The 23,157-nt window shown below is 43.0% G+C and overlaps 1 protein-coding gene across 1 annotated transcript; it reads right to left on the bottom strand.

Annotated features, from left to right (window-relative positions):
- Nucleotides 1–2,824: 2,824 nt before the first annotated feature.
- On the bottom strand, nucleotides 2,825–19,356 carry LOC111863915 (SET domain-containing protein SmydA-8). The gene is made up of 8 exons (XM_023850738.2): nucleotides 19,222–19,356; nucleotides 13,654–13,797; nucleotides 12,731–12,994; nucleotides 10,888–11,139; nucleotides 9,273–9,583; nucleotides 7,721–8,091; nucleotides 5,830–5,948; nucleotides 2,825–3,489 (listed from the first exon to the last, which is right to left on the bottom strand). The coding sequence occupies exons 2-8, from the start codon at nucleotides 13,789–13,791 to the stop codon at nucleotides 3,331–3,333; spliced, it is 1,614 nt and encodes a 537-aa protein (XP_023706506.1). The 5' UTR covers nucleotides 13,792–13,797; nucleotides 19,222–19,356; the 3' UTR covers nucleotides 2,825–3,330.
- Nucleotides 19,357–23,157: the final 3,801 nt, after the last annotated feature.

Here is a 23,157-nt window from a genome sequence, read left to right as displayed (position 1 = left end):
GCTGTAAAATGTACGTGCACAGTTACGAAATTGTAGTTCTGCACATTGTTGCAGGTCCCTATCAGGCTGTACGGTTACGGCAGTAAGGTAAATAGCTTCATAGACTCTTTACACGCAAAATACGCTATAAAATACTCCTATACCGCCTTAAAAAGAAATGTTCATGCCTTAGGCCGCACGGTCACTGTAATCGGCCACTAGAAATTTACTCTACTTTATTTTGAACATGCGATGAGGACTGAAGTCACCCTAGCGGAGTTCTCGTTGAGCAAACATTATTTTCCTTCGTAAGGTTGGCAGCTCAAAATATGACGTACCCTTAAAGATGTTTCAGACAGACAATACCATGTTATACTATCGGTTTTACAAATATTGTTTTATATATATATATATATGTGTGTGTGTGTGTGTGTGTGTGTGTGTGTGTTGCCCTGGAAACCCGATCACGGTGCAGCGCGGTCTAAGGTACGAACTGTCTTCTCCCGCTCGAACACTGGGGTCGTGATTTCGAATTCCACTTGAAGCATATATATCTATATGCGTTTATTTTGTGTTAGTGCTGTCCTGTGTGCAGTTAGCGACTTTGCGACGGGCTGATCCCCCGTCAGAGGAGTCCTACGAGCGTGTAGAGGATTACAAGACTGAAAACGCCGCCAGGATCCAACAAAGGGCTTTAGAGCTATTGATGAATGAATGAATAACCTTGGAAATTATGTTGATAAACTGATTTTCCACATATTGACATAAATCTTTGCATTGTATTTTCCAAAATTATATCGCCGACTTAGTATGCTGGTGAGGGCAAATCAGACAAAAGCATGTTTACTAATATAGAATAATGAATAATTTGTTTATTATATAAAATTTCAGAGTTGTGACATAAACGCTCCTAATAATGTGATACTAACATTTCAAAAAATATTTAATTAATTTTGAGTGAAACCAACACATAATGGAATGGACTAGGTTGTGTAGGAAGACGTGGAGAATCGAAGTGGAAGGCAGAGGACTTCTTTTTTTTTCTGTGGCGCTACAGCCCCAATTTGGGCCTAGGCCTACCTCCATGAAACTATCCGTTTCACTTCGGTTTCTAGATCTTACACATACGGTAGAACTCCTTGAGCGAGCGATCAGCTCGTCGCAAGGCCTCTACCTGTATACAAACACAGAAAAACGCACACAAACATCCATGCCCTGAGTGGGATTCGAACCCACGATCCCGGCTTCCGAGCGAGCGAAGACAGTGCACGCCTTAGACCGCTCTGCTACCGTGACCGGCTGAGGACTTTTAGATTTCTAAATACAAATTCAAACGACCACACATCTGGGACTAAACCCGTGAGATGATAACGGCTTTTCCTAAAGTTCACGTCGACATAGTTCCACAAGATTTAAATTTATTTTCGTACTGCTCCGTGTTAATTTTCTTCGGAACATAATTCACAGCTTTCCCCTTCAGGTTCTTAGTTAAGTCTGTTCCATAATTCGGGCTGTTGGGCCCGGCATAGAGTTACAGAGCCTTAATTAAGCACCACCTCATGAAGAAGTATTGAGGAGCAGAGGTATAGCTCCACCATTTTTGGCCTTGACACTAGATGGAAGCCTCTATAGAGGTTTAATTTGTCAAAGAATTAAAAAAGGTAAAGATGTCCCTGTGTTTAACTAATGAAGCACCACGCCATGAAGGCGTATGGAGGAGTGGATGTATAGATCTACATTTTATTGAACTCGGCACTAGTTGGAGGTGAGTGGTCAGCTTCACGCCCCGGCCTCTTTATCTCCGTGGAATGACCACCGTTACATATTGCATAGGAGGCTGGGAGGGCCCCAGAAACCGTTTGGACCACGTGGAGAAAAGAAAATTCTTCACTTTACCGAGACTCGAAATCCGACCCCTGGGTCGTCCAGTACGTAGCCAGTCGCTATACCGACTGAGCTATCCCCGCTCTTTTTTTTTTTTTTTTAAGAAATACAAACAATTTTACGTTCAGTTCTTCTGAAACTTGAACTGACATCTACTGTGACTTGATGCAGTGTAATCGAATAAATAAGGTACATGAAATATATACAAACACACAACAGAATGCATACTATTAGGATTGTAATCCGATAGATGTTCAGCAGCTTTTCGGGGGGAGCGTATTTCCTCCATTTTCAGGGTCGAAGAGGAAGCTGAGCAAGTACTCTGTCTGCTTCTTTCTCGGCATGCTTCTCGACCCTGAAGATGGGGGCACTATATGCCTATTGTTATGCCCTCAGGTTTACGGCAGGTATTATGTTTTTAATGTTAATATGTTTGGGGCTAGACTAGAACAAGTATTTCGAAATATTCAATCCAGAACCTTTTATCTACTTGTCTGCTCTCCAAAAACATAAAAATTAGGATATACAGAACTATAATTTTGCCTGCTGTTCTGTATGGGTGTGAAACTTGGTCTCTGACATTAAGGGAGGAACATATACTGAGGGTGTTTGAGAACAGGGTGTTGAAGAACATAATTGGACCGAAGAGATAGGAGCATAATGAGGAGCTTCATAACTTATATTCTTCTCCAAGTATAATTAGAATGATCAAGTCAAAGAGAATGAGGTCAGCAGGGCATGTAGCACGAATGGGGGAGACGAGGAATGCATATAGGATATTGGTGGGAAAGCCAGAAGGAAAGAGACCACTGGGAAGACCAAGGCGTAGGTGGGTGAACAATATTAAAATGGATCTTAGAGAGATAGGATTGGATTGTATTGATTGGACTGATCTGGCTCAGGATAGGGACCAGTGGAGGGCTCTTGTAAACAGGGTAATGAACCTTCGGGTTCCATAAAATGCTGGGGCATTCTTAAGTAGCTTCAGAATTGGCGACTCCTCCAGAAGGGCTCAGCTCCATGAGTGAGTGAGTACACAGCGACATATCTCAAAAATTCTCATGGACCCTCTATAAGAATCTGAAACCCGAATTCGAAAACTGGACCTTTTGCCTGAATTCAATCAATTTTGTGCGAGGTATATATATTATGACGCTGTTAGTATTTAAGCTATGTACTTCAGGAATCACAACCTGAGTATATGACATAAAAGTCATCGGACATCTGTATACCGTCGAACGGTCAGGTGACGGGTGAGTGGTGAGGTTGAAAGGATTAGGAAGCAAGCATTTGCGGTCAAATCTAGGTACTGTTTGAGCATTTGCCTGAAGGTACTGAGCTAAACCACGAAAATTACAATCGGGATAGCCCGTCTAGGGGCCGTGAACCCAGGACCTCCCGAATATGATGTAGGCGTGCATCCCGCTGGGTCCAGGCCGTACTTCTTGTGGAACTGCGAAGTTTGCGCTAAAGTGGCATATCTCCGATGGAAGCGTGGATATTTTGCAGCAGTTGGTTCATATCTGCCAAGTTTCTCCTGGCCTGCAGCGCGATCTTTCCTTCCGGAAGTGTTTCTGGCTCGTGGCGCAGAAGCAAGGATGCTTCCATCAGCAGCCTCTTGGATTCCTGCGTCAACAAAACATCGCAATAATATGACGCTTTTGATAGAAGCCCAACGTCTCCGTAAATATAGTCCTTGATGGTACAATGTCCTGTTAGACTCCTTTTCCACGAGTGTTCGTGTCCGCGGTCTTAGTGAACCATTGATTCAAATTGATCTGTTTCCACACAGCCGCCGAAATGATCAGTTGTCCGCTAAGGTGCGCCACAGAGGCTCATGGCAAAGTAGCCTTAGCCTTCTGAAGATGAAAGTTGACATATGTCAATGTTGCTCTACGAAGTATCACTAACTACTTGTACGGGATGTGTAGACAATTGTAATATGTACGGAAGTTCTAATACAGTAGTTTTAGTAGACTTAGAAGGGAAACGTTTAAAATGGGGTTCCACATTGAAAAGATCTTGTATAAAAAGGCAAAGCTATCTCTGTAACAGGCCGTGGAGGCCCATAGGGTTCTGGGACGTCGAGGCTCCCACATTTTCTAGAAAATCAACCCAGAGATGGCGATGAGATTGTCAGCCTTACGCGCCGGTCGGCCACCATTTACCCCCAGGAATATTTCTAGTACTTATTTCTGTTAGAGGCTGAGTCGGCCCCAGGGATACAGTGCTGCTGGAAGGATTAGGTCAATCGAAAAATCCAATGACCTAATTGGCAATCGAAACGTGACCTTCCGGCTTGTAGCCGCCAAACTCAACCAAATTACATGTAACCAGTCACCGTTTCGGCTATCCAGGCCCGCAGAAGTTTGGTGTATGATATTGTCACGCAGTATGTGTGACTACAGATGGGGTTTTGGATTGGAATTGGATTTATTGATTACTTACAGGTCGTAACTACAAATATCTAGCATTATCGCTATTTCCACACTTTACAAAATTACGCTCTTTTCAAGTTCGCAGTGTCATCACTAGTAATTGCCTGGTAACGGCTTCTAAGCATGGCTGTTCATCTGCTTCCGGACTCAAGTCCTATCTGAACGACGACTTCCTTTCAATTGAACTATTCTTGCTTAAATTGTCTTGCTTATAACCCCTGCACGGACCTAGTCGAAAACACCATTTCCCAAGAGTTCCATGCGTACCTATTGCCTCGGGAACGTTTTACCAAGCCGTCACCTAGAAACGGCTCTACACACTATAAAACTGAAGTGTATCAGCCAAATTATACGGTGTCATATCCCAGCAGGATAGTCTAGAGATAACTCTCCACTATTATATTTTTGAATGGCCTGTTTCGAATCTCAGTTGGGACATTATTTGTCCTTACTTATTGTTTCGTGGTTTTCCTCTGTGTTTCTAAGAAAATGTCGGGACAGTACCTCGATTAGGTTACGACCACTTAGTTTCAGATTCTTTCTAACTCATCAGCCATTATACCATCGGACATTATACAGTCTAGATAGTGGAAGCATCGTTAAATAACCAACAAACAACATCCAGAAGGCAGAAACCTTAACATTTACAGCTATTAAAACCTCGGATCTCTTTGAGATAGAAGGGTAAGTTGATGAAGACGGGAGAAATGCCAAAGCTCGAAATATCGTCTATTCTAAATATGCCTCTAGCAGGTCCAACACAATACCTCTGTCAGGTTGAGCAGTTGATACGGTTAGGTATGCCACGAATAAGCAACACAGAACATTATTCATGAAGATCATATATCAGAACGAATATTACTTTCCGCCAATTATATCACATGACTTCCGGTATTTTCTTAATCAGACTGTGACGTTTTCCAGTGTCAAGATGAGCACATCAAGTATAGTGAAGAGTGCAGTCGTCTGGATTTTAACGCCTTATAGATTCTTAGAGATTCCAAAGTTTCATAGGAACATATCGCCTCTATCTTCAGGGTCGAAATGTAAGCTACTCAAGAAGTTTAGCATTTCATCTGTTTCTGCTAGTTCCTTGCTTGGCTTGCCATTCGACCCTCAACTAGAGCGATATGTTTCTAATCAGGATCAACCTCTCTCTAAACTGGGGCAGGTTTTCTCCGAGTACTTCTGTTTCCCCTGCCAATCGTCATTCCACCAATTGCTACACAATCACCCTCACCTATCATCTGGGGCTAGTACAATAGGCTAGAAGTTACCGCAGTACAAGGGACTTAGTCCCACCCCACTAGCAATAAAAAAAATAGTGAACTAGTTAGTTAATTAGCCAATGTGGCTTCTAGCTACCAACTGGGCCGGTGTGCGCATATCCACGAGTAAGTCAGCTGATTTGGAGTGCGGTAGTAGCACTGAGTCTGCGCAATGAAATCAAAATGGGTGCAAGCTATCAGCTGATATGTTGCTCAGAGTTCATTTTGTGTAATGAATAATTAATGAACATGGAACTTACGAGCAGACTGTCCCGCAGAGCGATGGGGTCCAACTGACCCTGGTTCGAAGCCCTCCTAGCCTCCTCGGCTACAGCTGCATGTAGTTCAAACATCAGTACGCCTCGTATCCTGTGTTCCCCTCAAAAGTGAAATTAGTCGCGTTACAATCAACAAACAATAGAAACCATTCTGGTGTAATAAAAGTAAACTGAAAGCATTAATTGCATGAGCCATATTTGTTACAGGCTGATTCCAGAGAAACCCATTTATTACTAGAAAATTCACAAATAAAACTAAAAATAATGGAATTAAAGACTTCTGTCTTGTGAGACATAAAACCGTGAAGCCCATTAGAAGTCAACCGACATCTCGGGAAGCACGTCATATCTGAAACGTCGGTTTATTTTAAGCGGACTACACGGTGTAATATCCCACGAGACAAAATTCTTCATTACCACTGCCCTGAGAAACCCAATAAAAATAAATTTTTTCGAAAACATTTTGCTGGTATGTGGCAACCTTACAGAAGAAAATCCTATGTACTCAGTAACATCTCATTAGGGCCGCGCCATAGTTCAAGTGGTTAGTTGCTGGCTTCCCACCAAGGGTATTCCGAGATCCCGGGTCTGGTTAAGTGGGATTTGTTGCGGACAATGTGACGCTGGAGCGGGTTTTCTCCGAGTACTTCGGTTTCCCCTGCCAATCTTCACTCCACCAAATTCTCCATCATCATAATCACCCGGGACAGGCTACAATAGGCCAATCAGCGGCCGCCGTGTCGAGTGGACCCAACTGGACTCAACCCCCCCACTAAGCGAAAAAAGAATCTCTTTAAACTGATTTTTCTTCATACTGGATATTTGAAATAAGATCTATTAATTTCTTAATGATGACCTAATGGTCTATGTCACAAGCTGATGATGACGCAAACTCAGAAATATTTCAGAAACAATGTATGATGGCTTCCACGCGCAATATATTCACCGCTAGTTGCAAATTTTTCATGTTTATTTCTCCTCCATAAGTCATTTGTCGTCCTCAAACGGCTGTCTTCAGGTGTTTTGTCTACGCCAGAACTATTCACTTATTTATACACTTGCAAATGTGATATTTCTTATTTAATTTACTTGATGTACACTCGATATTTATTTGCATTGAGTGATATCACTTTCCGTCTAATTTAATTTTGATTTCAAAATTTTTAAAATTACTTAAAATTATATAATTCTTGCACCTCTATTAGGGGCTTCGTCCAATTGTCCAAATGATGTACGTAGTTCTATGTTGCGGCTTGGTGTTCGTGTGTTGCGTCTGTTCGTAAGCCCTTTCTTTGTGTTATCATTTGTCCCTATTTGCATCTTGTTCCTTGCATCTGCTTATTGTGTTACTGCTAATTCTTGTGTGTGTGTGTGAACATTTTATATAGTGCGGAGTTTTGATGTAGACAAACACCTGATGATGGCTGTTTGAGGCCGAAACATGTCATAAGGAGGAGAAATAAAAGTGAAAATAGTTGCATTGAGGACTGAATATATTTTACGTAAAATATATATAAATACTACAGGATGCTTAAATATAATAATGCATGTACAAAACTATTAGGCTTATTTTGGACTCTATCCATCGTCTGGTATATAGAAGACAAAAAAACCACAACGTTTCGGAGACTGGATCTGCCCCATCCACCTGAGGACGAAGACAGACCCAGTCTCCGAAACGTTGTGGTTTTCTGTCTTCTATATACCAGACAATGGATATTGTCCAAAATAAGATTGTAGTTCTGTATAGCATACACCAGTGTCAGAATCCTTTAAAGTCTTTAATAATATATGATAGTTTGTCTGTGAATTAGTGAATTATGAATTCTCAAGGATGTGTACCTAATGTACAAGCTGAGGAACTGAAATTTACCGGGAACTAGCGCATTGATGAGTGCCAGAACTTTCCGGCAGAGGGAGATCTTCTCGCTGAGGTCGTGATCCGACACGCCAGGCAGGCCTGTGTCGCCTGTCTGCCCGTGCAGCTGCGCAAGCGCTATTCTCACATCCGTAAGATAGTAGTGGTTCGGGTGTAGCTCCGAAGCGTACTCTTCTAGAAAGCGCTTACACACCTCCGGGTCTCCCTTCTGCATCCTGCTCAATGCCACGCCAACTCGCTCCAGGATGGCAAACACCCTGCCCGAGGGCTCTGACGCTGAACATCGGTTGCATTGCCAACTGACGCTCTCCGCATCAAACTCTTCCAGAAGGCTTTTTTCAGGCAGCAGGTAACCCTCACATAGCCTGAAACATCACCAGATTCAGTGAAAACCGTGAAGTTGGCGAACACCCGCTAGTCTTTCGCCTGTAATAATTTGCCATTTTTGGAGTGAGAAGCAGAAAATATTAATAGAACGAGAAAAAAATATGAAGACACGAGGAATAGGAATACGAAAAAATATTAAAGAGGTGGAAATTAGCGAGAGTATAAGGTAGAGCTGTCCCTGTGCTCAGCTAATTAAGCACTACGCCATGAAGACGTATGGGGGATTGGATGTATAGACTTAGAGACAGCAGTTTTGCAAATAAAGAATGCAAGGGCCCCCCTAAGGTTTACCAAATATATAGTCACGTGGCTCGGTGACCAAAAACAAGGGGTTCTGTATTGGATGACTGGATTTATTAACACCTTCTTTTACAGACTCTCTTAATCACAATCTATTATAGAGCTACCGCTAATCTACCCAATTCACAAATCACTAGGATACGCTAAATCTTCTCAGCCTTCACTAGACGTATCCTGGCAACGGATTTCTAACAGTCTCACTGTAACTACAACACACACAAAGTCTTCTTTTCGCAAGCTAACTCCGTTGTGAAATCAAAGTCAAAGTCACATTGCGACTGACGGTCAGTCAGTCAGTAAATCTTGGTGTCGAGCCCCATCTGGGGCTTATGATCAGATATTAATTATTGCCTTTTGACAGTTACGGTATTGTTTCTGTGGGGCGCCCTCTCTGACGAAAGGACGGGTCTATCTTTTTTATATGTTGCCGGCCCTTGCCAGCGCAGTCTTTCTCATATCCGAGTCCCTTGGGACTCGCGACTATATTTTACTGTCTCAGATTTGAGACTTCCCTTTTCGTCGCCTCCTACGACTCGCAGGGTCACGATGGAGGTATTCGACCCCGCCTCCACAAGGGGTAAACTCCGTTGTACTCCTTTATACTCCTTAAATTTTCATTCTTTCTGACTGCTCACTAGGAATTCCGCGTTATATAGCCTCGGGGCCGACCCCGCTGAACACATCATCTCTCACCAATTCATATGGGTGGTTACCGCTCCGTTGCTTAGAAGTGGACGTCTTATTTCTCCGCGGTACGCTTCTGCAGGTACGTGTTTACCGAGCCGTAGCATAGCAATGGATTTATACCTCAAATTATGAACTGCTGGTTCACCGACAATCACTAGAGGTAATTACGTACTTGTTGAGACATCGAATTGCGCTGAAGTAGGTTCCGAACTCTGTTGGGTCAGCACATCGAACACAGCTGCACCAGAAGAACTTGGTCTCTGCGAGGTGGTGGCGCCTGTTTGCGGTTCCCCACAATGCATCCGTGTAGCAGATGGACAGGTGCTGGCCCTTGAGAACGGGCTCCACCGTATGAATGATCAAACCGCCGTCAGGACTGAAGCTCTTGGCGCAGTTCGGTCGGCAACTGTGTTCCAGTAAAGACGCCTCGTCATACACCGCTACATGTGGGGGGTCCGTCACCGGCACCTCATGCCCATTCACCTGAAACAAGAACATGCCACAGAATTTTGGCGCAGAAACTGGAAACCTAAGGATGGGTATTAAAATGCGAAAAAACTTGAACCGAATAAGTTGTTATTTTTTTGTACTGTCATTCTTTGCCCATACATATGTTAGCAAATAGTTACGAATACGGTCAGAAGATGGCAGGATACGCTTGCTGTTTGTTACCGGTAGAAGATGATATTGTCGATCACAGTGCCCGCGCTGTCTAGGGCGTGAAATATCTTTACACTGGGGTCGTGGGTTTGAATCCCACTCGTGGTATGATTGTCCGTTTGTGTTTATTCTGTCTGTAGGCTGCAGTATTGCGATGGACTGATCCCCCATCCATGGAATCCTACCAACTGTGTATAGGATTACGAAATTGAAATAGCCACCAGGCCCCAATAGAAGGCTGTAGATCCATTTATGAATACATGAGAAGTTAGTGTTAGCAGTACGAACGGAAGATGGCTGCATTAAATGACACTGGGAGGTTAGGGTCATAGTGTACATGGAGATTACAAGGTTTGTATGTTTGGCATTGAAGTATTTTACAAACTACTTTGTTGAAATCTGTTGTTTTTTGACGAATTTTGCTTTTATAGGTAAGAATTGTATGCAGAAGAAAATGTTTCTGGGTGTATTGTATTTCGATTTAATGATTGAATAATAAATCAATGCATACGGTGTCTCATCCAGAAACCTCGATTTTGGTATTCATCTGCACGAAAACCACTTATCTCGTAAGATGAACAAATTGTATGACTAGAAGTAGGTTTTGTCGGTTGGTTAGCTCAGTAATTATGTTAATTAATGAGTTATCTATTTATTCGGACAATTTGTAAGACTGTTAGTTATTAAATTCGTTATCGGTTGGTATTTTAATTTTTTTTTAAATTGCTTAGTTGGGGGTAAGTCCAACTGGGTTCACTTGGCACAGCGACCACTGATTGGTCTACTATAACCTGCTCCGGGTGATTATGATGATGGAGAATTTGGTGGAATGAAGATAGGCAAGGAAAACCAAAGTACTTGGAGAAAACCCTGCCCTAATGCCACTTTATCCACCACAAATCTCACTTCACCAGACACTGGATCGAACCCGGGCCGCTGCGGTGGAAAGCCAGCGAATAACCGCTTGAACTATGGCGCAGCCTCGGTTATTTTAATTGGCTGTTCAATTATTGGCGTTTTGGATCAGTTCATTAATTATATATTTGCTTAGATAATCGGTTTTGTAAATTTAGTGTGATTCCTGATTCTAGTGAACCCTTGGAGCACCCGGTATACATGGCCCTAACCTGTATAATTCCACATATTCGTAGGATCTCTTCTTCATCAAAGTCCTGCAGACAGAAGAAGCGGCGCACGAATTCTGCGATAGTGGTGCGATCTGCCTCGTAGCGCTGCGTCTTTTTGCGTTCCTCACAGTGCGACTCCAGTGACAGTAGTCGCTCCCACATTACCGGGTTCGAGTCTCGGAGGTGCAGACAACGGAGAGCCATCACACACTGGTAAATTGGATGCGTCTGCAGGAAATTCCGTACTGTAACCTCAGTAAAGAATGCAAAGAAACTTATAAATGACCTATGTATTTGATAGATCACTGCTAAAATATCAGAGTATTATCAGACAGATTTTTCATGTGGATCTACTAGTGGGGTACCCGATACCTAGAATTCAAAGGGAAGTGTAATCCTTTGTTATACAAATTTCAGCAGCGTTCACCTGCGCTCTCTCAAATTTATTTCCAGATGAGGATAAAATGTAAATTTGCCGCTGTGCTTAATTAAGAATCATGCCAAGTCCGCGCTGGCTTCCCACCGCGGCGGCCCGGGTTCGATCCCGGGTCTGGTCAAGTGGGATTTGTGGTGGACAAAGTGGCGCTGGGGAGAGTTCTCTCCGAGTACTTCGGTTTCCCCTGTCAATCTTCATTCCACCAAATTCTCCGTCATTATAATCACCCAGGGCAGGCTACAACAGGCCAATCAGTGGCCGCCGAGCCGAGTGGACCCAGTTGGACTCCACCCTCACTAAGCGAATTTAAAAAGAAAGCACCATGCCAGCTTGACATATAGAGAGCGGCTATACTGCTTCACACACACTTAACAAGGGGGACAGTAAAAACTCACGTTTCAAATACCGGCCGTCATTATATCCAAAATATTAGCCCCGATAAATTAGCTAGTAAAATTACAGGGTGTCTTAACATATTAGGTCCCTATGGCGTTGGTTATCAAAAGGAACATATTGCCTCCATATTGTTCCCTGAAGATGTAGACAGCAAATGCCTCCAAAACACTAGTTTATCTACCATATTATACGCTGTCGCTTAGCGAATTGGCACAGCGGTAAGGCTCGTATTTGGGAGGTGCTCGGTTAGAATCTGGGCTGAGGCACTACTGTCCTGACTGGAGTTGTTCATAGTTTCCCTCAGTCCCTTCAGGCAATTGCCTGGTTATTCCCTCGAATAGGTCACGACCGCTTCCTTCGGAATCCTATCTAATTCTACAATAATCAATCGTTTGTAACTTTTGACTCAGTATAGTCTGGATACAGATACAATCTATGGGGATGACTTGCAGGGTATGTAGCATGCATGGGGGAGAATAAGAATGCATATAGAATTTTCTTGGAAAAGCTAGAAGGAAATAGACCATCAGGAAGACGTAGACATAGATGGAAGAATATTACACTTTTATCTTAGAGATATAATATGAGAGTATGAACTTGATTGTTCTGGCTCACGATAGAGACCAGTGGTGGGCTCATGTGAATCCAGTAAAATTTTGAGAAATTCTTGAACATCTGAGCGACTGTCAGCTTCTCAAGAAGGACTCAGCTGCATTGAGTTATAGTCTAGATAATGACATCGTTGTTGAATAGGCCACAAACGAGAACATTTATACAAGTTATAAAACGCGAGATTACAGTAATTTGATTGGCTATGGGCTAGTCACTCTGGGATCTACTGGTTTGGCACCACATTGACACTGGCAGGGGCGCCCCTGAGTCCTTCTGCTAGTTACTGGAGAGTGAGATTAATTACAAGAGGCTACACGCGCAATATATACGTTAGAGAAGTTGCATATCTAAGAAGGCGTTCGCAATTTGGCGTGTGCCTCACTCTATATTTGCTTATACCTTTGATCCCTTCTTCATCTTGGTAATGTCACATTCCGCGCGGTGTGCAGGTGCGCGTGCACATTTCTCGCTGCACACCGGCCAGCCACATTCACAACACGGGCGTGCGCTCTGCTCTGTGAGTAGCTTGTAGCATCCCAGGCAGATAGGCGGGGTCACTTGTGAGGGTCCGGCCACTAGAGGCTGCTCCGTTAGGATAACCTCCCCAACCTTGAGGTCCCGCGTCGCAATCAAGTGCCGGCCCAGCGCCTTGTTCTCCGCAACCTATCCAACACACTATGTTCTTTTCTACATTTCTTCACAGAGGCAATGTATTTTCAGTTAGAGCAAATCCCAATATAGCGAAGGGTCTGCGGGCTGGACGGCCGTGGAATCGAGGTTCGATGACCGGCAGAGGCAAAACTTCCTTCTCTTTCCCACAGTGTCCCGAATCATTAACTTGTCATTCATCTTTCATCCTACAGCCTAGTTACCAAAAGCGTCCCAAAATAGCCCACAAAAGAACACAGCATAAAACATCAGTAAGAATAACTTTCATGCCAAAACATCTAATAAGAAGTTAGTACTTATGCTTAATTAATTAATTAATTAAACACCACGTCATGAGGACGTAATGAGGTGTATGTATAGTTACAGTATTCTTGACTTCGACAATAGATCGAGGTGAGTGGTCAGCTTCACGCCCCGACCGCTTTACTCCGGGGAATAAATCCCCGTTTTCACATTGCATAGGAGACTATGTGCGCCACAGAGAAGATCTGTAGTCGAGAAAATTTCTCGCTCTTGCCGGGAATCGAACCCCGGCCGTACAACCATATAATTGTCAATGAATATAGAAACTTTCAGCATGACGATGGGAAGGGACTTCGTACAGTGGAGCGCGGTTGCCATGCCCACACAGTGCAGTTGCACGTGGAACTTACCTTGAAAGGTTTACATTGGCTGCGGTGTCCTTTCCAGTCCAATCTCTGATGATCTCGACAACAATAGTACGTCACGTGACACCCACCACACCGCTGTTTGGCGGGTTGCGTGCAGACGGCACACGTTTCAGCTACCATCGTACTCTGAAATGTTACATAATTTACTGTGGCAGCACAGGGGAAGGATATTCTGATGAAGAGAGGAGAAGAGAAGGGAAGAGAAGAGGAGAGGAGAGCGTGGAGTGGACCAGAATGAAGAGTGGAATGATATAAATATCTTTCTACCAACTGAGCTGTTTCGACTCGTTCAGCCATCACCAACCCACCAATACACATATGTAAATTCTATAGATATTAGCAGAGCCAGCCGGTGGAATATTTTGGGACCATGAGGTAACATTTAACTTCTGAGTTATGTCCATTTAATTATCCTAATTTGCGGTTACATTTTTTGGAGCTCTTGTTTACATCGCTGAATATGTGAAGCGATGTACCCAAAGCACCACAGCATGGCTGTTGATGAGGGTGGGCACAAGATGGAGGTTAGCGTTCATCTTCACGTTCTGAGCGCTTTGTTCCTCATTACCCATCGAGAGGAGTGCCGGGTGGGTCCCACATTCTCTGTGAACTTCAGAAAGACACTAAGACTCCAGTCTTCCGTTGGGAATCCAACCCCGTCCTCTCACACCTAAACAAGCCACTTCACTGAATGAGATATCTCAGTTTATGAATTGAGAACTTCCCTCACTGGATTGGAACGAAGCCCCTCTTGAAGAACTGATAACCGTAAAGCTGAATAAGAAATTCCCTGTAATTTATGGAATCCCGAATTTACATTACCGTGTACACAAGGGCCCTCCACTTGTCTCTCTGTCCCTGTGCTTAATTAGTTATGTAGAGTCATGGGAGAGTGGAGATACAATTCCACCAATCTTGATATCGGCATTATATGGAAATGAGTGGTCAGCTTCAAGCCCCGGCCACTTTACGCTCGGGGTAAGATCCCCGGTACTCATTATATAGGAAGCTGGATGGACCCCACGGCTGTTCTCAACGATGTGGAGAAGAGAAAAATCTTACTCCTGCCGGGAGTCGAATCCCAGCCATCCTGTCCGTAACCCGCTGCTATACCGACTCATTCATGTAAGACTCGTTGAGCAGTGAGGTAGAAGTCTCGTCATTCGTTGCTTCCGCCATCATACGCTTAACTTCCTCTGCTTTCCCCCCGTTTTCCTTCTATTACAACATATTATCAAATGAGAGGTCGAGATCGACGTTTAACGCCCTATTCCCACGAACAACACGCATAAATAGCCAATCGTAAAAACATTTTCATTTATATAGCATTCATTCCACAGAATAGACACGATACACTAAAACAGAGGTTAGTTACTTGCTTATAGTTTGATATCAAGCTAACTATTAACGCCCGATAATTAGTTGATATTACAACTCGAAATTTGCAGAATTTATGAGCTCTGACATCATCATCACATTTCTTTTTGTATATATAGAAGCATTTAATTATTTTCTGTATAAAATACAAGGTTATTTTCCTGAAAGTAAGGCTATTATTCTGAATTAACTATTGCCATGACACCCGCCTGTATTCCCAAATACGTAAGGACGAAATTACCCGCGATCCTGGCACTGAACGACCCGGTGCTCTCGAAGCAAGGACCTAGTCACGTAGTGAGAAGCATTATATACATATATTTTTTTTTTCGACCAGCGTAATGAGCCAAAATGTCTGGGACAGGCCTCGCTGTCGTGACAGTGGGACTGGCAACTTTCCACACGTACAGCCTTTGCAGTGGAATTGCAACTGCTACACTCAGTTGCCAGCTCAAGTGTAAAACTTTCATCTTTTAGAATCAAATCAACACTAGAAAGCATTTGCGATATTTCAGAATTATAGAAACATTACAGACATGGAGATATTTCCTTTTTAATCATATTCTTCTCTTTTTCTTGTTCTACCGTGTTTTCCTTTTCTCCATTTCTCCTTTTTTACTCCTCGTGCCCCTCTTCCCTTTAACATTCTATTTTCCTATTGTATTCAACTATTGGCCCTACAGCGTAGTTGGTTGAGGCAGTATGCTACAAGCCGCACTATGGCCCTAGGGTAGACTCAGCCTCTAACAGAAATGAGTACCAGGAATCTTCCTGGGGGTAAACGGCAGCCGGCGCGTAAGGCTGACAACCTCACCGCCATCTATGAGAAAATGTGGGGGCCTCGACGTCTCATAACCCTATGGGCCTCCACGGTCTCTTAAGGGATAGCGTTATCTTTACTTGAAAGCCTTTTCTGTCCGTGGCAATTGCCGTTATTAATATGCAATTTCTGGTTACCACAACAACGAATTATAAAGCGTTAACAGTTACACTCTCTTTCAGTTATATTCTGGTTGCGATCGGTTCGAATCTCGGCAGAGACACCGGCTATCCTGAATGAGGTATTTTGTGTTCTTCTCTGAGATTTCAGGCAAATTTCGGGATTTTACTTTGATTAGGCTATAACTGCTTGTTTCCAAATGCTTTTTATTTTATCCTTTATTAATCATTCTATCAAGAGATTCTAGAGAATTTAGATAGAGAAAGCGTCATTAAATAACCCAGAGAAAAATACATAGCGGCTGATCTACGCACTTAAAAAAACTAAACTCGTTTGCTTGAGTCCGCAAGCGAACTATACCGACCGAGCGACCGCCGCTTGTCGGCGAAGTTAGTGCCAACTTTTGCGGATAGAGGGTGTAGAGTGTCAACGCAACGGATCCCCACGGCCGTTAATTTCGGTTTTCTAGACCGGAGCCGCTACTTCTTTAAAATTGCTCCTCAGTTATCCTCATGAGACTGAGTGGACCCCGTTCCAGACCCACTACTTCTCAAAAAGGATCTGGCATAGCCTGGAATCGAACCCGGACCTGTGGATCTGTAGCCAGGAACTCCGATCAGTAGGCCACAGAGGCGGTCTCTAAATACTGAGAATTGAGACTGAATTCAGGCAAAGGCGTCCATGAATAGACGCAGCAACAGACGAACTGTTGGAGACTGTGACGTATATTCGGTTCGCCTCGAAGTTAGCCCAGTCCTGGAGAGGCGAGTCGCATGGGGTTCTTCGTTCGTCCTTCGTCACAGTGGAAGAGAAGACACTCGTCCAGTAAGGAATGGAGCGAGTCTTAGACAATCATTGATTTTCAGCTGTTAGAATTGATTGTAATTGTAATAGAAATGTCAATAAACCAAATCATCCAACGTATAACCCATTATTATTAGTCACGGAACCCCGGACATGTGACAGAACATTTCGTAGTTTTGCTTTATGATATTCTTGGTTGCTAGATTAGTTGTAACATGATAAATGAATTGTGACTTGGGAATGATTTGGATGGAAGTGGTCGTAGCCTATTCGGTATATTATCATGACATTTGTCTTTACCGAGATTCGAACAGAGCACCTCCAGACTGGCAGACCACTACGCTTTACTTTACTACTCGATGTATAACACGGCTGGTTGAAGAAGCGTCATTAAAGAAACTAAGAAATAAAAAGAAAATACATGTTTCAGAGAGGTGTGACATCAATCTTCCTCTGTTTGAAGTCCCGTCACGGGACCCATGAAACGAATCAGGAACGTCAGTTTACATGAAGTCACCGGAAGAGAGCTAAAATTGTGCTCTTTGCAACTTCATATCATTAAGATCCATGTTTATGGCAACTGCTGATTCTATTGGCAATAAATTAGAACTGGAATCGCATTTGCTTACACGTTTTCTCTATGATGTTTTAAATATAATCTGCCTTTGTAGCTATGCAACAGGGTCACAGGATTCAGTGCGCAAAACTAAGGACGAAGGAAGGACAGATAAAGAGAGAGAAAAAAAGAAAGAATTTAAGGAAGGAAGAAGAGACACAAAATAACATCATGAAGTGATGGTATTCATTTATGTACCTAATGAGAGCCTCGGTAGCTCATTCGGTATAGTGACTAGGGTATGGGCTGGAAGAAGGAGGGATAATGGTTCGATTCCCAGCATTTGAAGATCTGCTGTACGGTATACGGACCAGTCCACCCAACCTTCTGTCCGGTTAATACTGGAGACCATACTGGAGTTCGTGGAGCCATACCTCCGCTCCTCATTCGTCTTCATGGTGTGGTGTTCAATACATTAAGCTAATTTAAGGACGTATCGAATGATGGGTTAATTACTGAGTTGTGAATGAAGTGGTCGGGGCCTAATCTGAGATGTTATGTCTGCATTCATTTGGAGGGACTGTGGAAACTCAAGAAGAACATCGGGCTAAACGGTGCCCTGGCCGAGATTCGAACCGAAGACCTTCCGACTATAAGTTATTCTTGGATGAGACTCATGTAGCATTGTACAGGCACTGATGTTTCGGAGGAACATATTGCTTTGATCTTCAGGGTTGACAGTCTATTACCCAGCACACACTCTGCCTGCTACTTGGTTGTAGCTAATTGCTTGATTTTCTTAATCTTTGATAAAGAAAATGTAAGACAGTGCCTTCCTATGAAATGTAAGGAAAATTCTACGAAACTATAAGGTTTCCAATGGGTTATGCGCCCGTTATTAACAACGTGGGAAATTAAACGCAATTTTAATTTTTAATAATCGAAATTTTGTACAATAAATGCAAAACTAAATTATATATTTAAGTATTTTATATTTTTACTAACCTCAGCACATGGACTGAACCTTTTAATAAAATTTAATTTTGCATTCTTCTCAGGACTCATACCTGATATTATTTTTAAAGGCAAATTAACGGTGACCTAGCAATCACTTTTATCATCAGAGGAATAATTTATTGATCACCAATGAGTTCATATAAAAATAAATATCAGTGCAGTCCTGTGGGTGTTATGCTTATAAACTAGAATCTGAAGAAGACACTGACCCTAGTCGGTATCTAATGTAAAAGTACTCTATCTTGGATATAACGCCGTATAGTCTGGTAGAATTTTGTCTACGTTACAGACAACCCTCTTCTTCTTCTTCTTCTTCTTCTTCTTCTATGGCGCAACAGTCCGATGTCGGGCCTTGGCCTCCCTTATCAAGCCCCTCCATTCCTCTCTCTCCTGCGCTGCTCTCTTCCAGTTCCTTACGCCCATTAACTTCTTTGCATCTTCTTCCACCGCATCAATCCATCTAGTTCTTGGTTTACCCGCACGTCTCCTACCACCTATTGTACTGTATAGTATTTTCTTTGGAATACGCTCCTTATCCATTCTCTGTACATGCCCAGCCCATTGCAATCTTTTAAGCTTTATCGTCACAACCCAACTCTCTCCATATTGAACATAAAACAATAATGCAAAGATTAAACCATAAATTAACAAGCGGCAAAGTCTTTCTGAATATATTCTTCCGAAACATCGCTGGAAGTACATGACATCACATCCCAGAAAACAATACTCTTCGGAGTCACCGATGTGAAAACCTAAATCCAATAACATCTAACGTAGATTACCACAAAACCAGCACTCTCTGATTCAAACACAATTTTTATTACGAAATCGATAACTTAAAAATTAATACACTTGCCTGGAGTCAAAGTTGGGACGTTCACTCCATGCCTTTTATCCCGGCAGCAATGGAATAAATTGTAGTTAACGGCTACAGATCTATTTTCTGTCTGGCTCCTTGTACCAGGCTCAACACAATGGCCTACCTGGCCAGCCTTCCCGACCCAGTCCAAATCCATCACTCCGTACGCCATTCTATTTTTAAATACTCGGCAATTGACTGTTCGGTTTCACAGGATATTTCTGTTTCAGACGCAACTTACAGACAAAAGAGAATCTGTCACAAATGCCATTCAATAAAAGAATGAATGGATCTGTAATACGTGATTGGTTATATTAGAATTTTATTTTAAGGTATATTTTTATGTATATTCAGGCTCTACATATGTGATGTTACTTACTCTTTTGTTAATTTATCTTTGGTTCGGCGTGTGGCTGTAGTGAATATTTTCGTTGGAGCTGAAGGTGTTTTTCAGGACAGCAACACGCCAAACCAAATACAAACCGATAAACCAACAAAACCGTGACATGAGATATTCAGAGACTGAATACACAAAAATTAAAAAAGAATTCTAATATAACCAGTCACATATAAAGGCGCATCCACATTACTCGTGCTCGTGGTCGTCGGGAAACTCGTCTGGCTTTTACTTGTGCCCGTAAATCTTCGTCCACACTACTTCAGTTGCTCGCCAGGCTTCGGCGCGTGAGGATCCGTATATTTACTCGTAGTGTTTATAGGTTGTAGTCGTATTTTAATTTATTGGCTATAGTTTTTAAATTAAAAATTTGCTTGTCTCGTGACTTGTCATATCGTCCACATTACTCGCGAGCATAGCGAGTCACACGAGCACGAGTAATGTGGACGCTCCATTACAGATAGGGCAAACACGTGCATAGCAACAGCACGTTAAACCACATAACCTACAATTAGACCGAGGCAATTACATAAGAAAAGCAGAACAGCATTGCAGCGGGTAGCAGATGCCTTCATCTCAAAAACATGTACACCTGATGAAGGCCGAATGGGCCGAAACATGTACACCTGATGAAGGCCGACTGGGCCGAAACATGTACACCTGATGAAGGCCGACTGTGCCGAAACATGTACATCTGATGAAGGCCGAATGGGCCGAAACATGTACACCTGATGAAGGCCGACTGGGCCGAAACATGTAATGATATACAATACAAAGATGAAGAAGAGTGAATGCTAACCAACGGTGCGCACAGACGGCATAAACTTGTACACAAAATCAGATTATTATTAATATATTGCAGTATTTACAAGTTTGCGTCTGAAGTATATTGAACTGGTTAATTTCATTCTATTCGTCCTACACATTCTAGGTCGGGCCCTACTCATACTCTCTAACTATCTGATTACTCAGTAAGCCTGGTGCATGGCCGCGCCATATCTCAAGCAGTTAGTCGCTGGCTTCCCATCGCGGCGGCCCGGGTTCGATCCCGGGTCTGGTCAAGTGAGATTTGTGGTGGACAAAGTGGTGCTGGGGCAGGTTTTCTCCGAGTACTTCGGTTTCCCTTGCCAATCTTCATTCCACCAATTGCTCCACAATCACCCTCACCTATCATCTGGGGCTGGTACAATAGCCCAGAAGTGGCCGCAGTACAAGGGACTTAGTCCCACCCCACTAACAATAAAAAAAGAAGACTGATGCAGCTGCTCTGCAGCTCACCTCTCACACCACGAATCTCACGTGAGGTTAGCCGGGATTATTATTATTATTATCATCATCATCATCATCACTATATAGAAATCCGTCTCTCCGACTGGTCCCTCCCAAAAGGCGCACCGTAGAAACCGACTGGTAAACACAATGGATGTTTCTCAAAGCGTTGACTTGGCTGATACCGGCACGGGGTCCAGTCCAGCTTACGTCTTCATGAGCTGCTCCGTCAGGAAAGGACTGAGATGAGGGCAACAGTGGGATTGTCACAATGGGGGTTTGTCTACAGTCACGTCGTGATGACAATGACGTCGTAGCACTTCCAGCCTCTATCCAATGGAACTTGGGGAAATTTCCCCGGGGATAGAGCTGTCGGAGCGTGAAACTGGCCACTCATCTCCATCTAGTGCTGAAGTCATGAATTGTGGAGCTATACCTCCACTCCCCCATAAATCTCCATGGCGTTGTGCGTATAAAATTAAGCATACTGAAAATTTTACCTTTATATTGTTATTATTATGTGAGGCGTGATACGTCTGTCAGTATACTGAATGGGTTAGTGCTGAAGGCCGGGTTTCGATTCCCTGTAATGGCAGAAATTGTTTTCGCTGTGTCCATACGGCCGTCGAGAATGAAAGTGAAGAGCGAGTCATCTGTTGGCAGTGTCTCAATGTCCACAGCGCGTGTTGCCACCACAGTCAGCACGGATTGATGACAAGCAAATGAATACACATGTGCGTTTCACGTGATGCCGTCAGAGGGCAGCTGTTGCGTATGCCTAGCCAAGAGAAGTATAGTAGTTGGCCTGTACGCATCGTCACCGCGCTTTGATCTCGCGCAAGCGCCTTCTGCAGCTTTGTTTTATCAATCTGAATTTTATTTAAAATTTCTGTTGATGTGGTCATACTTATTTATTTATCTTATCATTCTATACATACATAAACATGTTTTGTGGCGCTGAATTAGCAGCTGTACACTTTCGTAACAATTTTTACTCGTGCACTGTCAATGCGCATAAATTGCCTTTCTAATCAACGATGTTATAGCCTAAACATGTAAGAATCATATCACACTCCATTACAATAATTTTTTAAATTATTTGCTGTTTCTTCTAAGTAAATAGTTACGGTAAACTGGAAAACGGCCCTTTTTAGGGCCATATAATTCTTCGTGACAGGAGGCAGAACCTACTCACTTCGTCTCTGTGGATGGAAGCATCATGTTTTTGCCAAACCTTGATATTCACTTACAAGACCACACGGTGTCATAACCTAAAAGGCCATAAACTTGACCTTCAACGCTGTGAACACCTCATAACTTTTATAAGAAATATCTTTGTACATTAGTAACTACTCCATATCCATTAATCATCCAATGATCGGCGCTATATTTCCCATACTGGAAACGTCGTTAAATAACCCGCTGAAAATTTTCCATTTATGCTACCGAATCAACCCATCATTCTGTTGAGTCTTGTACTGTCTCGAATCAACAGAACATGTCTATGCAATGCGTGCAGCTAGACCGAAGCCGAGACATTACTGCTGCCATCTCTTGACATTTCAACGTAACTAACTACAGCACCACACACGACGAGTTTGCGTTACCGTCTAAACATAAAATAGAAGAGTATGATAGTGAGAAATTTTCAACTCAAAACGCCATGAAGACGTGTGGGGAGTGGAGGTATAGTGTTGTGTCACAAGCGCCATCCACCGTGGGAACCCCCCCCCCCCCAAAAATCCTTATTCTATCCCATGTGGCCACCAGTTTTTGTGCCCCTACCCCTGCGACCAGTTTATTATGGCACAAGCGGGGACGAGGCATCCCAATTTCTTATTCTAATCCCAACACTGTCACCAATTTGTCGTGTCACACAATTGCGACATCCAAATTCTTATTATATCTCGCTGCTACCAACCAGTTTCATTGTGGCATCCGACGGCCACCATAAAAATTTAGAATATCTCCCTAATTTCCACCAGTTAAACATCTGTGGATAATTCATACTCCGTCCAGTTACATAATTATTACGAATACTCCAATAAACACTCAACATATGAAGATTTTATTCCGCAAGCGAACTATACCGACCGAGCGACCGCCGCTTGTCGACGAAGTTAGTGCCAACTTTTGCGGATAGAGGGTGTCACGTGGTCAGCGCAACGAATCCCCCATGGCCGTTAATTTCGGTTTTATAGACCGGACAACATATGAAAACAAAAATAAATATAAGCAAATCAACAAGTACATATATACAATCCTTT

The sequence above is a fragment of the Cryptotermes secundus genome, unplaced genomic scaffold, assembly GCF_002891405.2.
Source record: "Cryptotermes secundus unplaced genomic scaffold, Csec_1.0 scaffold1705, whole genome shotgun sequence".
Taxonomy (NCBI): Eukaryota; Metazoa; Arthropoda; class Insecta; order Blattodea; family Kalotermitidae; genus Cryptotermes; species Cryptotermes secundus.
This window is presented reverse-complemented; position numbering and strand designations above follow the sequence as displayed.

Bases quoted from the DNA above. Each gene is read 5' to 3' on its own strand.
- LOC111863915 (XM_023850738.2), bottom strand. From the start codon at position 13,791: ATGGTAGCTGAAACGTGTGCCGTCTGCACGCAACCCGCCAAACAGCGG. The intron at 11,140-12,730 runs GTATAAGCAAAT...TTCTTTACTGAG, and splicing joins AGATGAAGAAGGGATCAAAG to GTTACAGTACGGAATTTCCT. The intron at 9,584-10,887 runs GTTAGGGCCATG...TTCTTGTTTCAG, and splicing joins GAATATGTGGAATTATACAG to GTGAATGGGCATGAGGTGCC.